A 16,981-nucleotide genomic window follows, 5' to 3' on the forward strand; every position below is an offset into this window, starting at 1 on the left:
TTTAAAGTCAATCACTTCAGCCAGAAGCACAGTCATTTTTCAGCTGTGCTTCAAAACATTTCAAGCTTAGATTAATCCAGATCTCTGTCTCTACTCCTGTACTTTGCCTATACCTGAGACACCTAGTACTGCCAGGAGTGGGGAAAAAAAAAAAAAAAACGAGTTATGTGGTCTGGCACCACTCAATCATACTTCCACCAACATACTTCCATGTCTTTTAAGCCAGCTTTCTCCTTAGCAATTCAAATCTCCATTCTCTTCAAAATTGCATGGTACACTCCTTTAATGTTTGTGATAAACATAAACATGCTGCAGCTATATTTTTATGATCTTTCCTCCTACTATCATGGAAAAGGATCCTTCTAGACAATCTATGATCCAGAGTCCAAAATCCTTCTCCCTCCAGCTTCCTCAGGGATCTTCCCCTCTCTGTGGGCTCCTTCCTTTCTTTCTGCTAGGTTCTAATCTCTCCTATTTAAGACTGAGAAAGAAAAAGAGAATCCTTTTGTAGCTCCCTCTCTTCTTCACAATCAAGAACTATTCTGAAAAAATAAAAGAACTATTCTGTACATATTGTTCTAAATTTCTCCCCTTTTGCTCTCATTTTACTGCAATTCATTTGCAACAACTACTGATCCACTGAAATTATTTTCCCCAACATCTGAAAATCTATTTATGTACTAAATTAAAATAGACGTGATTAGTCCTCATTTTATATTACACTAGTTCCTCTCTTATCTAACATTTCACTTTCTGTGGTTAGTTATTCACTGTAAACTATGGTATAAAAATATTAAATGCAAAATTTCAGAAAAAAGCAATTCATTTTTGAATACCATGTACTCAAAAAAAAGTACCATTCCACTCTTCCTATCTAGGATATAACTCATTACTTTGTTCAGTGAATCCGCTCTCTATATACTGCTGGTACACATGTATCAGCAGAGCATATGTATCAAGCTATGACTTGTGCTACCTTTTTCATTTTTTGCTCATGCTCAGTTTTTCAAGTTCCCTGAAAAGCAGCTTTAATGATACCCCCTTAATAGAGTTTTTCTGCTCTTTCAACTAGATGGGAGTTCTCCTTTTCACTGAACAAAGCATACTCTCTACTGGGACTTACTATTCTGACTTGTACTAATAAATAAACGTATATATTTATTTTTCTCCCTACTGAATTATTAACATCTTATAGGCAAAGACTGTATCTTAATATATACTGCATTTTATGCAAGGTATCTCCTAAATAGTAGGCACTTAAAATAATCTGGTAAATTATTTATTGTTCAATTAGGGAAAAAATGAAAATAGTAAAAAATTTTAAACAGCATTAGCTAAGAAATGAATGTTAATCATGCATATACATATTGAACATGAATTACTGGGGGAAAACAACCTCAAAAGCCAAACAGAAAAAATTATCTTAATTATAACCAATAACAAAAATATAGACTCTAGATTTGCTTCTTTGCTCACTATTCAAAAAAATACTAATTTTCTGAAACAAATACTTCAATGGATAATGTCCCCCAAAATATATACATATAATATATGTATATTATACATACATTGTGTGTGTGTGTGCGTGTGTGTGTTTATGTGTGTGTGTATTAAAGGATATAATAGAGGTTCCTTTCTTTTGGTAATTTATTCTCTTATCAATAAATTAATTTTAATACTCCACTTCTTAAAAATTGTTTTGCTTTCTTAATGTTATACATTTTTTAAAATGCTTTTTGGGGGGGGTTGTAGATGGGTACAATACCTTTTATTTATTTATTTTTATGTGGTGCTGAGGATCAAACCCAGTGTGATCCAACCAAGTGTGATCAAACTCACACTTGCTAGGCAAGCGCTCTACCATTGAGTTACAACCCTAGACCCTATGTTATATATATATATTTTTTAGAATTTTTAGTATTTATTTTTTAGTTTTTGGCAGACACAGCATCTTTGTATGTGGTGCTGAGGATCGAACCCGGGCCGCACACACAGCAGGCAAGCGCGATACCGCTTGAGTCACATCTCCAGCCCCCTATGTTATACTCTTGATTGCTACACTAGATACATATACTTTCTAACTTCAGTGGATGGTTGTGAGATAGTTTAAGTAAAAGGATACCTGACTAATAGTAGATTGCTCAGTAATTGTTACTTAAATCTACTTATGAAATGTTGTAGCAAGGTAACTGATTAAATAATTAATAGAATATGTACCCAAATTGTTTTTCTGGTGGACTTTCTCATATACATTCACATTTGCCTAATTTCTCTACTTACTAAACAGGATATATTTAAGTGGACAGGAAAATTTTTAATTTTTTTTTTTTAAGTCATAGCTGGACACGTCATCTTTGTTTTATTTATTTATTTATTTATTTATTTATTTATTTATTTATTTATTTATTTTTACGTGGTACTGAAGATCAAACCCAGCACCTTGCACATGCTAGGCAAGCACTCTACTGTTGAGCCCCTGGAAAATTTTTAAAATAGCAATGGAATAAAGTTTATCATCAGAGGTACATAGAAGAAACCCATTACCATAGTGCTCAAACCAATCGCCACAATATATTTGGATGCCATGTCTGTGTAGAATATAAAAAGAAACATAAAACCAGGAAGTTTCAGGAAAGGGATTTCAGTCTTAAGAGCTAACAGACATACATTTACATTATTCTTTCATTCAGCTTCCAGTTCTTTAGTGTGTCACTATTATTTAAACACACAAAGTATTTCTTACCCACTTTATCCAAAGAAGGCATATTAAAACTTCTGAGTTCTGCTGGTCCAGATAATCTACCAGAATTAGAATAATATCTATCTTGCCTTTGTGGAGGAAGAGGTGGATCAGAATATGGTTGACCTACAAAACAGATTTTTAAAATATCTTCATTAATATAAACATAAAATCTAACTTACTTAATTTTAAAAAACTTAGAAATTTCTCCTGCTTCCAAAAATCTCTGACCCATATTATTGGTAGACAATATTAATCTTAGAAAAATTGCATTCTAATGTATGAAATATGATATGTCAGGAGCTTTGTAATGTTTTGAACAATCAATAAAAAAAGAAAAAATAAAAAATAAAGAAAAATTGCATACTATAAGCAATAACTTTGCTTTTATATTAAATACAAGTATAATTTGCTACCTTGGATTTTTGAAAGTTTCAATTATTATGTATAAAAATGTGAGTTAAATCTATTTGAGTATAAAATGAACAATTTATCTTGATAGAATGTATGAAAACAGAACTCAGTTAAAAATACATTTATACATAAATTCATTTAACTTCTATTATTACTATTATTATGGTAGATTAAGATGAATAAACAAACATATCAACAAAGACAGAAGATAGCTACTAGCATAGGGAGAAAAGAAGAAGAAAATATAAGCATAGCAAGAAACTTGTTTTATAGTGAAACAAGTAACAATATGACACCACAGCAGAAACAGCATCAGTCGGAAATCATCAGTAGTCAAATATTTACTAAATTTAACATTGTAAAACTCAGCATCCAACTCAAACTAAAGGGAAAGATCTCTAACTCAATAGATGAACAGAGGTTCACACTGCTAAGATTAAAGACATCTGGATAGACTCAAATTTAGACCCAGACTTTACCTAGATTCATCTACAGCCACCATCCTTTGTTCCTGGGGGTCATTTATGATGACAAAATGGTAATTCCTGAGTCCTTATGGAACTCAACTTTCTTGAAAAAAAAATAGTCTATCTCATTCTAGAGAGGTGTTGGCAATCTTTGCCAGGTATGTATATGTCCAAGTCCAAATACATGGAGAAGGTCAAAGAGGGTGAATTGTGTGACTCTCTCCGATCCTATTAGAGATATGAACAAATATCCTCAAATTGCTTTCCACGATGGTTCCAGGCAGTGGTTCAGAATGTGAACTCCGTACAATCATTATTAGACAGGTCACTCCTTGTCTGACTCAGTCACATGGGACTTTACTGAAACATTCCCCCCACACAAAGCCAAGGAAACCACCTAGCATCAACCAGAGTCGATGGAGGGAAATGAATTTAATGAGCTCCCAAGGGTTAGAGGATGTGATGGAAGACAGAAAGATCCAGATAGCCTTGAAGGCTCACTTACACTCCTTTTTAGAATCTTAGCAAAGAGCTATCTCAGTGGAGCACAATTAGCCCTGTGAAAGTAAAGGCCAGCACTAAATACAGATCTAAAATGAGTTTTCCCTTTCTACTTCAAATACAGGATTAATTAAATGTCGGATTTGTACAAGAGGATGAAATAGGGAAACCTAAAAACCTCTCAACTCTTTCTTAACCAGGTCTCAAGATAATGTATCAATATTTTGCTTCTAAAATGCATGTCAAAAACTGAGCAAACTCCAAAATTTTTGAAATTTTGTTACAAATTTACTATATTATAAATCATATGCCCATGTTTCCTTCCACTGGCAAAAATAATCTGTTCCTTAAATCTACCACAGCCTGTATGTGCTAGATACTAGCAATATAGTGTTGTCTCAATACAGTCTGTGCCCTTCTAATCTAATAATAGAAATTAGTAAATATAATGAGACTAATGTCTTAATATAGAGGATACAAATTCATTCATACACACACACACACACACTCTGGCCTAATGCTGATTAGAGAAATCAGAAATGGTGTTAAAGAAGGAATAAAACTTCCCTAAAAGGAAAGTAAAGAATGAACAAGTAGGGGCTGGGGATGTGGCTCAAGCGGTAGCACGCTCGTCTTGCATGCGTGCGGCCCGGGTTCGATCCTCAGCACCACATACCAACAAAGATGTTGTGTCTGCCGAAAACTAAAAAAGAAATATTAAAAATTAAAAAAAAAAAGAATGAACAAGTAAACAAGGGTATACTGGTCAAACACACCTATTCACACACATAAGATAAAGCTAGGTGGAAGGCATACAATAAATGAAATACTGAAATGTAGAAAATAAGGATATAAATGGTTCATTCTTTTCATTTTGCTTTCATACCTTTGTTTTCTAAGACATTATAAGAGAAGAGATGATTAAAGAACAGGAAAAGAAAAAGGATCAGAGAGAATAATGAATGAGGAGCAGGAATAAATATAGAGGCATGATGAAGCAATTTCTCAACCAAGAATTATACTGGAGAAACAACTATCTCATATACGTCATCCATAGCTACTCTTGACAAGTGGAGCAATCTACTAAAAATGAAAATATGAATATGCTTTACCCAGCAATTCCATTTCCTGGATAAATGCACAGAACAAGTGTACAAAAAGTGCTAACTGCAGCATTGTTACCAACATTGAATCCCTGGAAACACTCTATAAATACTCATCAACAAGGATTGGTTAACTATATTGTAGATAATTTATATATACTGTGCTGATACTAAATAATTGTATTGCTATTAAGATGAAAAATTGTACTGATATTAAAATATAAGCTTTATATTAACATGTACATAATTCAAGAACATAATGTTGATAAGGAAAGTTGACAAAATATTTTTTTATTATATATAGATTGAAAGTTTACACATGAGCAGTTGCCTTTAAAGGAAGGACAGTAATGTGCCCAGGAAAGAAAAAGGAATAGACTGCAACCCACTTATTTATGTCTTACACATTTATACTTTTTATGATTTTTTTGTTTTACTTCCATATTTAAACACACACATACATATTTGAAGCAAATATTAATATGTAAATCCTGGGAAGTGATAAACAGGACTGTGCTACAATATCTCACTCTGAGAACTTTGTTAAATTACCTAATCTCTCTGAGCTTTTGTTTCTTCATCAGAGTTAGAATGATCAATAAAAAGCACTTAACATGGTATCTGGCACAAAACAAGCACCCAAAAGTAACTGTGATGATAAATTGAGTTCATTGTTATGAGTGATATACAAGAATATCCTGTAATCATAATACATATTTCACTGTTATTTGAGTTCCTCCACTTTCCCAAATGACTACCATATATCTTTTTCTCTCTCCAAATCACTGTCAGTCCTTTCCTTTCCCATTCCCCTAATCTGATGATCTAGCCATGTCAAGAAAACTAAAGCAAGTGGACACCTCCACTTCCCCTCTACATTTGTTCTCACTTACTTGGTCTTCCTTCCTTTCACAGTGGTTAAGTGATCCACTTTCTATTTGTTTCTACAATTACCATCTGGATCCCATGCTTCTTGCTTACTACTCAAGGGTTTCACTTTTCCATAGATACCCTCTCCCATATAAACATCCATTTCCTCTATCCTGGAATATTCCTAGTAACAGATAAACATGTACTAATATTATCATCTTTAAAAAACAAAACACCTTTTGCTCCAGCTATCATCTCATCTCTCTCCTTCATTCGAAGTAAAATTTTTCAGAAAGTAGTCTACATTTGTCCCCACATCCTAATCTCTCATCAACCCACTCTTCAGGAACAATGACAAATGAATCACAGTTTAATGCTACACACACATATATAGATATATATATGTGTGTGTATATATATATATATACATATATATATCAATCTATAACTTATCAACAAAATACTAAGCATTAAAATTCATAGAGAATCACTGTATAAGAAGATATGTGATTAAGAGACATAAACTCCCTAAAAAAAATAGTAGCCTCAAAATTTGTGAACAACTTTAAAATAAACATCCTCTGAGAGAATAAAAGCATAGATTAAGCAAAAATTTTAGGACAACTCATTAGGTTAATGAAGACTTCATAATCTCATCAAGGGGATGAGATTTAAGATAAAATTCAATTCCACCAAATGAATCCTATCTGAAAGAATGTTCACAATGCAGAACAATGATCTCTGCATAAAAGCCAATAAAGTAAAAATCTATGTTCCTACTTCCAGAGCTGTCCAAGGTACTCTGGTCTGCCTTTGTTTCTTAACATAAGCATTAAAAGAATCCTCATCAATTAGGCTGTATATGTCTCTTTTTTTAATATTTATTTTTTAGTTTTAGGTGGACACAATATCTTTATTTTTTAATTTTTATGTGGTGCTGAGGATTGAACCTAGGCAAACGCTCCACCTGAGCCACAACCCCAGCCCCGGTACATGTCTCTTTTTTGTTTACCTCTTCAAGACAAAAAAACACGTTTTTAAGCATGCTAGCAAGAAGACCAGACTTAACTTATGATTATATCACCAAAGTATAGTTGCTTAGTCTCTTTTCTACCTCTACATAAAATATATAACCTAAATCAGTAAACAAGAAGCACTGACAAAAGTAACAGAAACCACATACCTGTCGCAGTCTAGCTGGGCACGGAATCACGAGCCACTCAAGCAGGAACAAAACTTTATTTTTGAAAAAGCCGCCAATCCTCCGAACACGCCGGCAAGCCAAAACCGGTCCACCCACGCGCCTCTACCAGAACCAGGGCCCAGGACCTCCCCCGGAATTCCCTCCTACTATCCTTCCCCAACCAATGGGAACTCTCCAGGAGTCCCGTAGCAGGCCAAGGTGAACAGCAGGAGTCCAATTTCTATATGAATGTAAATCTTAACATAATCATATCATCTCAATGGCTAGCTGGCGTCACCTTACAACCAAAAAGTGCCATGCATCATATTATTTGGTTGTGGCTCCTAGCACATAACCACTTCCTTCTTCTCAACAATTAAAACTAAGACTGTGAAAGTTCAAAAAAGTATAGAGTGGGAATGTGACATAATTCCCTTTAGTTAATGTCTCTACTTTAGGTAGCATAAGATTTGCAAAGGATTAAGATTCTTATTCTTCTCTATTACTACTCCCTCTTGGGAAGGGAAAAATCAGACCTGTTAGAAAAATATACGATGGAATCTACAAAGTGTATTTTTAAACATAATTATATAGTAAGTGAAAATACATTGTAAGAGTATTATCCCTCTGGTAGATTACATTCCTGAGCTCTATTCTTCATTTCTCCCTGCAGCCTTATTCTGAAGAGGGAGAATATATTTCCTGTCCATTTGATTCTAAATTGTGATATGACCTGCTTTGGTCAATAGAATGTTAGCTGGTATGGCTCAGAGAGATGCTTTTTTTTTTTAATTTAAGAAAATCATTTTTATAGTACATAGGCCTTTTGTTTTTGCTTTTTTGTTTGTGTTTTGTTTTGTTGTTTTACATTTATCATGCCATAAATTCAGAGGGAATAGGTCCCAGCAGCTTAGGATCCTTTCCATTTTTTCTCATAAAATATGCACCTCTGCATGGAACAGGGTGGTGCTTCAGATGAACCCAGGTATCTTTATTCTTGGCTTCCTTCTTTTTCTGATCATTCTTCTTCACATGTTTCAGGAAGCTGTCTCAGCTCTTAGAGTACTTAATAGGCTCAATATGCACATCAGTTCTCTTGGCAAGAATCTTCCCCTTAACTTGCTTATTCACAGTGCCAACAGCATCCTGGGTAACACTGTAGACTCTCTCAGTCTTGCCCCGTTAACATTTGTGGGGAATTTCTTTTTGAACAGTACCCGTTCCCTTCATGTCGACAGAATCACACTTATGACAGATTAGCATATATGTGGCCAAAGGAACAACTCCATGCTTTCTAAAAAGCCTAGAGAACATATATCAGGTTCCTCTCCTCTTTCCCTTTGTATTAGTCATTTTGGTCAATTACTGGAAGATGGTGGTTCCAGCCGAAAGCAGAGAGAAGCTTTAAAAAGCACTTGCTTGATTCTTCTTTTCTGCTCCTGTCCTCGGTCAATACAAGGATGAGAGACTCACAAAATATAATTGAATCTCTGAAGCCAAGACCAGCTCACTCTGAAGCCAGATTTAAAGTTAGGTAGTCAGTGTAGTTAGGTAAATCGGGTCTAATACCGAGTGAAATCTAAAATGGAGGCCATGCTGGGAATGACTCAGGGAAAACACAGGACAATTCATGGAATGTTGACGAAGTCCCGAAAAGGCCCTAGGCCAAAGTCCACCTCAAAGAAGTATTAATGAACAGCCCCCAACAGATTTGGAGATAGCCCATCCCAGAGGAGTGATAAGCCCATCCCAAAAGTCCTCCCTGCCCTTTTGGTCCACCTGTGTCCCACCCCTCGGGCTCTCCAACCTACATTTCATCACCAAACCTATAAAAAGGGGAACACATTTGCCCACCAACTGGATTCCACCTATAAAAAGGGGAAACAACGGGAAACAAGGGAAACAACCACACTTCCACGGATTCCACCTCTTGGGTCCCCTTCTTCCTCCAGGAGAAGTCTTTTCTGCTGTCCTTTAATAAACTTCTAATTTCTACTCTGACCTTGCCTCAGCGTGCTTCTTTGGTGTTATTCTTCAACATCAGGGAAGCAAGAACTCATCACCGGTCAACAGCGGTAACATATTGGAGATCCCACCGAGATTCTACACCGGGGTAAGTGTACGCACATGTCCGTTTGAGGTGCATCTTTCTCTTTCTTTCTGGAGGGTAAGGTGGGCACCCGACGGCTACTTAAACGCAATTAGTGCAGCTGCCACTCTTCAAGACTCGGGTGAGAGGTTTCTCGGCCTAAGCAGCTCTCAATCACCTGTTCGGTACAGAGCAGGCATGTTGGGTTCTTCCAAAGCCGCTTCCAACTTTTCTGTCTGGGCCCGGAGAGCAATTGGCGTGAGTACACAGTGTCCCGAATCCCGATCTGCCTCGGATGCATGGAGGTGGAGGAAGGAGTTTGGAACAACTGCGGAATTCTGGGCTACTCTCAGACGTTTCCAAAGGTTCCTTTCTCTTGAGCCCCCTCCCGACAGCCCTCAGTGGTATCTAGGGTGATCGGTAGATGAATGGCACTGAGGGAAAGCCCCAATCACATTTGCCTCTGTATGGGCCATGCAACACTCCCAACCCCGCATCCAATCCCTCCTGGATGTTCCCCTTCCTTCGCCGGTCAGAAACGTTAGCAATTCAGGCTGTAGGACTGAGAAAAAGGCATGGGATAATTAGTAAGATCTGCCCAGGTTCCCTAAGGTGCATAGGTAACTTTCAATAGTCTGTTTTACCGCCCAATGTTTAAAATGTGCTGTGTTCCTTAAGCTGCTAAGAGAAGCATTTTTAGAATCAACTCCTCCGGTAATCTGCTAGTCTACAGAGCAAAGGCAACAAAAAGTGCATGATTTTCTTTTTCAATGGGTTTTAGTGGCCGGGAGGATAAGCAGTAAGGCCCTTAAGTCTGAATCCTCCCAGGGTCTCTGGCACAGGGCAAACTGAGACCCTAGCAGTTTGCTAAAGGGGACCAGAAACCCCTTGGCAAAGCAAGGTGAGAAACGAGTTTTCTGGACCGTTTAGGAGGCTCAAGCTTAGGGAGATCAACAGTTTTCTCCGGCGCGGGCGCCTGAGTTCTGTTTTTTCCTCTCTTCACTCAGATGGGAGCCTCACTCTCTAATACGTCAGGTATGCCACTTACCTGCGTATTGAAAAATTGGGATAAATTTGACCCTCAAACGCTCAAGAAAAAGCGCCTCATTTTCTTCTGCCGCCAGGCCTGGCCTCAATACAAACTCCCTGATGGAGAAACCTGGCCACCAGAGGGAAGTATCAATTTTAATACTATTTTACAACTTGATAAATTTTGCAAAAAGGAAGGGAAATGGTGTGAGGTGCCATATGTTCAGGTTTTCTTTGCTCTAAGGGAAAATCCTAAATTATGCAAATTATGTCAACAGTGTAAAGTAGACTTAGCCATGGTATCTGCCATGAAGAGAGAAAGTCTTGGGGACTCACCTACTGAGGAAAAAGAATCAGGAGAACCCACAAAATCCCCATCGGCTGTTAGTGCGCAACAACAGCCTTCCTGTCCTCCATATCCTGGCCCCCCTGCGTCTGCCCCAACAGACAAACCAAATGTATTACCTCTCCAGGAGATGCCAGGAGGAGAATTTGGGCCAATCAAAGTACATACCCCCTTCTCCCTTCAAGACTTAAGGCAGATAAAAACTGATTTGGGGAGATTTTCAGAGGACCCAGATAGATATATTGAGGTATTTCGAAACTTATGCCAGGTATTTGACCTTGCCTGGAAAGATATTATGCTATTACTCAACCAGACCTTGACTTTCAATGAGAAAGAAGCAACTCTAAGAGCAGCTGAGGAATTTGGGGATGAACTACACCTTGCTCCTTCCCCAGCAGAACAGACTAGGAGCAAACCTAATTACCCAACTGGAGCACAGGCAGTTCCCAGAAATGATCCTGAGTGGGACCCAAATGATGAGCAAGACGCTTGGAAAATTAGCCATTTTCAAGTATTGATCCTTGAGGCCCTTAGGAGAATCAAGCAAAAGCCCATTAACTATTCTAAGATTTCAGAAATTATTCAGGGCCCCCAGGAAAGCCCTGCTGTTTTCATGGAGAAACTCAGAGAGGCAATGAGAAAACATACCACCGTGGATCCTGAATCCACAGAGGGCCAACTACTTTTAAAAGACAAATTTATCACCCAGTCAGCCCCAGACATCCGGAGGAAGTTACAAAAATTGGCATATGGCCCTGATCAATCTTTAGATAACATCCTCCGAATTGCTACTTCGGTTTTCTATAATAGAGATATAGAGGAAAAAAAGGAGAAAGAGCTTAGAGACAGAAAAAGAACTGAAACGCTGGTATTTGCTCTCAGAGGAGTAAGCTCCCAGGGTGCAGGAGGACGAAATGCTCCTCAATCCACAAAAGGGACTTGTTTCCAATGTGGAGAAGAAGGACATTTCAAACGGGATTGCCCAAAGGCCAAGCGACCGCCTCCACGGCCCTGCCCTAAATGTCAAGGCAATCACTGGAAGAGTGACTGTCCTCAGGGGCATAAGTCCTTGAAGTCAGACCCCTCTACACAGGCCTGACGGGGCCCGGGCTCAACCTTGGCTCCCGTGACTCCTATCACCGCATGTGAGCCCCGGGTATGCTTCTTCGTAGGGAGCCAAAAGGTCAACTTCCTTTTAGATACTGGCGCCAGTTATTCTGTACTCACCTCTTATCCTGGACCTCTTTCCTCTAATACTGTAACCATACAAGGGGTGTCTGGACGGCCTATTACCAGAAGGCTTACTCCCCCACTGAGTTGTGAGTGGGACGGGGTGATGTTTTCTCATGCATTTCTGATAGTCCCAGAATGTCCTACCCCTTTATTGGGAAGAGACATACTTTCAAAACTTCAAGCGTCAGTTACAATGAATTTAAGACCAAGAGGACCATTATGTCTGCCTTTATTAGAATGTGATATAAACCCTGAAGTGTGGGCTACTGAAGGCAAAATTGGAAGGGCGAAAAGTGCAGTTCCAATCAAAATAGTCTTAAAGGACCCTTCTGTCTTTCCACATCAGAGACAATATCCCCTACGCCCAGAGGCAAAAAAGGGTTTATTGAAGATCATTCAGAACCTCAAAAGACAGGAACTTTTAGTGCCCTGCAATAGCCCATGTAACACACCCATTTTAGGAATTCAGAAACCCAATGGGGAATGGAGACTAGTTCAGGACCTGAGAATAATTAATGAAGCAGTTGTTCCTCTCCACCCTATGGTTCCTAATCCATACACTCTGTTATCTGAGATTCCAGCAACTGCTGCCTGGTTCACGGTGTTAGATTTAAAAGATGCCTTTTTTTGTATACCCTTAGACTCCCAATCACAATATCTGTTTGCCTTTGAAGAGCCAGAGAGTGGATCTCAACTAACTTGGACTGTATTACCCCAAGGGTTTAGAGACAGTCCCCATCTGTTTGGCCAAACCCTAGCTAAGGATTTAACAGAGTTTAGAGATAAGATATCTCTGACTGTCCTGCAATATGTAGATGATATACTTTTGTGTGCCTCCACTAAAAGGGAATGTCAAGAGGCTACTAAAGAACTTTTAAACTTCTTAGCTGATAAAGGTTATAAAGTCTCAAAGAAAAAAGCTCAATTGTTCCAAAAACAAGTTCAATATTTAGGATTACAGCTGTCTCAAGGAACTCGCAAGCTAGGACCAGAAAGAATAACCCCCATAGGACAATATCCTCTACCTCAGACCATAAGACAACTCAGAGGCTTTCTAGGGATAACTGGATACTGTAGGCTTTGGATCCCTGGATATGGGGAAATAGCTAAACCTCTCTATAGCCTCCTCAAAGAAACACTACGCCAAGGAACGACTTCCCTCATATGGGAACCAGAACAGATTAAAGCCTTCAAGGCATTAAAAGGGGACTTACTCCAAGCCCCTGCCCTCAGCTTACCCACTGAACAAAAATTCAACCTATTTGTTACTGAGAGAGGAGGGATAGCCCTAGGAGTGGTCACACAAAAGAAGGGACCAGCTCAACAGCCAGTAGCTTATCTCAGTAAGGAGCTTGATCTTGTGTCTCGAGGATGGCCTCATTGTTTGAGGGTAGTAGCAGCTGTGGCCTTGCTAGTTCCTGAGACAATTAAAATCACCCTGGGAAGAGACCTTATTGTCTACACCTCCCATGATCTCTCAGGAATTTTAAATACAAAAGGTGAACTATGGCTCTCAGACAATCGCCTTCTAAAATATCAAACCCTACTTTTAGAAGGACCTGTAACTCAAATAAGGACTTGTTCTAATTTAAACCCAGCTACCTTCCTCCCAGAGAAATTAGCGGGAAATCCTGAACATGACTGCCAACAAGTCCTGTCTATAAACTACTCAGCTAGAAAGGACCTTCAAAACCTTCCCCTATCCAATCCTGACCTCACCATGTTCACAGATGGGAGTTCCTTCATGGAACAAGGAGAACGGATTCCACCTCTTGGGTAAAATACATCTTGAAGGAAAATACATCTATCTCTGGGTAAGTGGCATTACAAATGCTGTATAATGTTGTTTTGCTTTTCTCTATTTTGTTTTTGTAACTAAGAAAACCAATAAACCAAATAGTATTAACTTACAAGATTAATTCTATTTCCTTATAATGAAAGACTACCATTTAGACCACTCTTCTTTTTAAGAACTAGATATACTAGACAAAACATGCTTTTTAAAATCTTTTAAAAATATCAAGGACTAACAAAGCAGGGAAGTATTATAAGAATGAGATCTGAAAGAATAAGAAAACTCAAGAGAGACCAGCCCAGCATTTAAGGCTACTTTTCAAGGAGGCATCTGCCAATTCCAATGGAAATTACTGACTTTAAGTTTATGGCCTGTAAAGGCAGGAACAGTGATGCTGGTAAATTTATTAGCTATAATCCCAAAGATTATGTCATAGAAGGATAAATCAGAAATAAAAACCATTCCTCAACTCTGAAGGATCACAATCTCTAATTGTGATCCTGAATTATTAGTACCTCTTGCTTCCAGGCTGACACAAACAAAAATCCTCCCTGGAAAACATTAATTTTTTTTAAAAAATGGTTAAGTACCACGAAAATGGGGGTGTAGAAATGATTAGAGAGAAATAGAACATATATAGCAAAACAGGTTTAGGCTCAAATATCTATCAGAATAAATTAAAATTAAAACTAACAATATGAAGTTTATAAGAAATACAGCTTAAATAAAAGGATATAAGAAGGTTAAAAGAGAAAGATATACCACACAAACAAAAGGAAACTGGTATAGTCATATATAAATAATATATCAAAATAGGTTAATAAAATATGTAATCAAAAATATAAACGATGTGAGGCACAAATAATAAATTTCATCAAACACACACAAACATACACATACACTTCTGTAGCCAACCTAGAAAGAATACATATTATTCCTAAATATGTATGGAATACTTACCAAATAAAGCAAGTTTCAACAAATTTCAAAGGACTTAAATTATAGATTTATGTACTTAAACCAAACTGGAAGTAAACTAGATAATAATACTAAAAGATACCCGAACAATTACACTTTTGGAAATTAATGAATGCAGCCCCTCCAGCAAAGGAAAATAACATAAGTATCCATCCATATACACATACATACATACTTATAATAAAATATGTAAAGATTTGGAAAGAAAAAAATAAAACTATAATTACTCAAGACAATATCATTTTATATGTAGAAAAATCAAAAGTAGATTAAGTTATTAGATATAAGAATAATATATAAAATCAATTATTATTTTATGTACCAATTAAAAGAGAAAATAAAAATTTTAAAGATACAATTGTAATTACATAAAAAATAAGAGATGACTAGAGATAAAGCTAACAAAATATGTACCAAATCTTCACATAGAAAATTACAAAGCACTAGGAGAAAATAAGGACCTAAATTGCTAACAGATGATTAATTCTACATTCACCAGTTTCAATTCCAGTGAATTTTTAAGAAATTGGCATGTAGATGCTAAAATTTTTAAGGAATTGAAACCTAAAAATAGTCAAAACAATCCTGAAGAACAACAAAAAGGTAAGACTCGTTTACCAATACCAACATTCATTCAAAGCTTTAGAAATTAAGCCCAGCGCCCTGTTGTCCAATAGCTGTAATCCCACGTATGAGGGAGACAGGAAGGAGGACAGGAAGCCCAACGCTAAAGTGAATGATTTATCTCAAGTTTGAGGCCACCCTGCCTCAAAAAGGGGGGGGGGGGCTGGGAATGTAGCTCAAGGTAAAGCACTACTGGGTTCAATTGAAAGAAAGAAAAAAAAAGAAGAAGAAGAAGAAGAAGGAAGAGAGGGAAGGAGGGTGGAAGGAAATAAATTAAGATGTGTGTTACTGGTAATACATAAAAGGCCAACAGAACTTAATAGAAAGCCAGAAACTCACTGACATATATACACTTAATTTCTGACAAAGATGACACTAAAGAACAGTGGAGAAAGGAGTGTTTTTTAATTAATGATGTTAATCAATTTGACATTCATATGAAACAAAATGAAGTTTGAACCAAAAATGGTGGCACACACCTATAATCTCAGCAACTCGGGAGGCTGAAGCAGGAGGATCACAAGTTCAAAGGCAGCTTCAGCTACTTAACAAGACCCTGTCTCAAAATTTAAAAAATTAAAAGGGCTGGGAATGTGGCTCAGTAGTTTAAGTGGTCCTGGGTTCAATCCCCAGTACAAAAAAAAAAAAATGAATTTTGATTCCTTTTAGATACTGTTCACACAAAATTTATTCCAGGTAGATTAGAGATCTTATAGTGATAGTACAAATATTTGGTATATACCACAGGATATTATCTTCATAACCTGGAAAGATTTCTTTCTTTTTTTTTCTTTATGTTACTGGGAATTGAACCCAGAAGCGCTTTACCACTGAGCTACACCCCAGCCCTTTTTATGTTGGAGTGAAACAGGATCTCACTAAATTGCCAAAGCTGGCTTCAAAACTGCAATTCTTCTACCTCAGCCTCCCAAGTAGCTGAGATTACCACACCCATCAGGAAAAATTTCTTAAGGAAAGTAACCATATTGAAAAGTGATCAGTAAACTGAACCATATTAATACCAATACTCTATTCATCAAAAAACCAGTAAGAAAGTAAAAAAGCAAACCAGGGTTGTCCAAGACATCTGTCATATATAAAAACTGGGGATGAAAAGAGTTCATTTCCAGAAAATAGAAAAAACAGAAAAGTCAAATGTGCATGCAACTCAAAAAGGTACAAAATAGCAATGGATGTGTAATTTGTCATTAGAGCGCTTGCCTACCATGTGTGAGGTCCTAGGTTCAATCTCCAGTGCCTCAAAAAAAAAAAAAAAAAAAAAAAAAGTACATAACAAAAAAGAAAAAACTCAATGTCCAATAAACTTATTAAAAAGGAATGCAATTTAATTGGGAAATCATAATACTATTACTACTCAAGAGAAGCTAAAATTCAAAAGTCACTGTTGGCAGGAGTATAAGCTGATGATACACCAGTCCTTAGGAATACTATCTTGTATAATGTCCTAAAGGTTAACCAATAAGCATTATCCTGTGATCCAGCAAATGCTATCCTAGATCTACACTGAAATAAATGCATGCACCAAAATACACACATGAGAATGTTTCATTCATAATAATTTCCTAAACTGGAAATAACCTAATTGTCC

At 37.1% G+C, this 16,981-nt stretch overlaps 1 protein-coding gene and 1 pseudogene across 4 annotated transcripts in view; both read right to left on the reverse strand.

Annotated features, from left to right (window-relative positions):
* MIA2 (MIA SH3 domain ER export factor 2) overlaps positions 1 to 16,981 on the reverse strand; it is a gene marked incomplete at its 5' end in the record, with an annotated part of 115,047 nt that overhangs the window by 14,013 nt on the left and 84,053 nt on the right. For all 3 annotated transcript variants that reach the window (XM_081291704.1, XM_081291705.1, XM_081291706.1), the window contains one exon: positions 2,744 to 2,866. In XM_081291704.1, coding sequence (XP_081147830.1) covers positions 2,744 to 2,866 — 123 coding nt within the window. The remainder of the gene's footprint in view (positions 1 to 2,743; positions 2,867 to 16,981) is intronic.
* Positions 8,152 to 8,631, reverse strand: LOC308647532 (large ribosomal subunit protein eL21-like; annotated as a pseudogene). The gene has a single exon. The product of its transcript is annotated as a large ribosomal subunit protein eL21-like (transcript).

Source organism: Spermophilus citellus (assembly GCF_964194105.1).
Source record: "Spermophilus citellus genome assembly, chromosome: 4".
In the NCBI taxonomy this organism is placed as follows: Eukaryota; Metazoa; Chordata; class Mammalia; order Rodentia; family Sciuridae; genus Spermophilus; species Spermophilus citellus.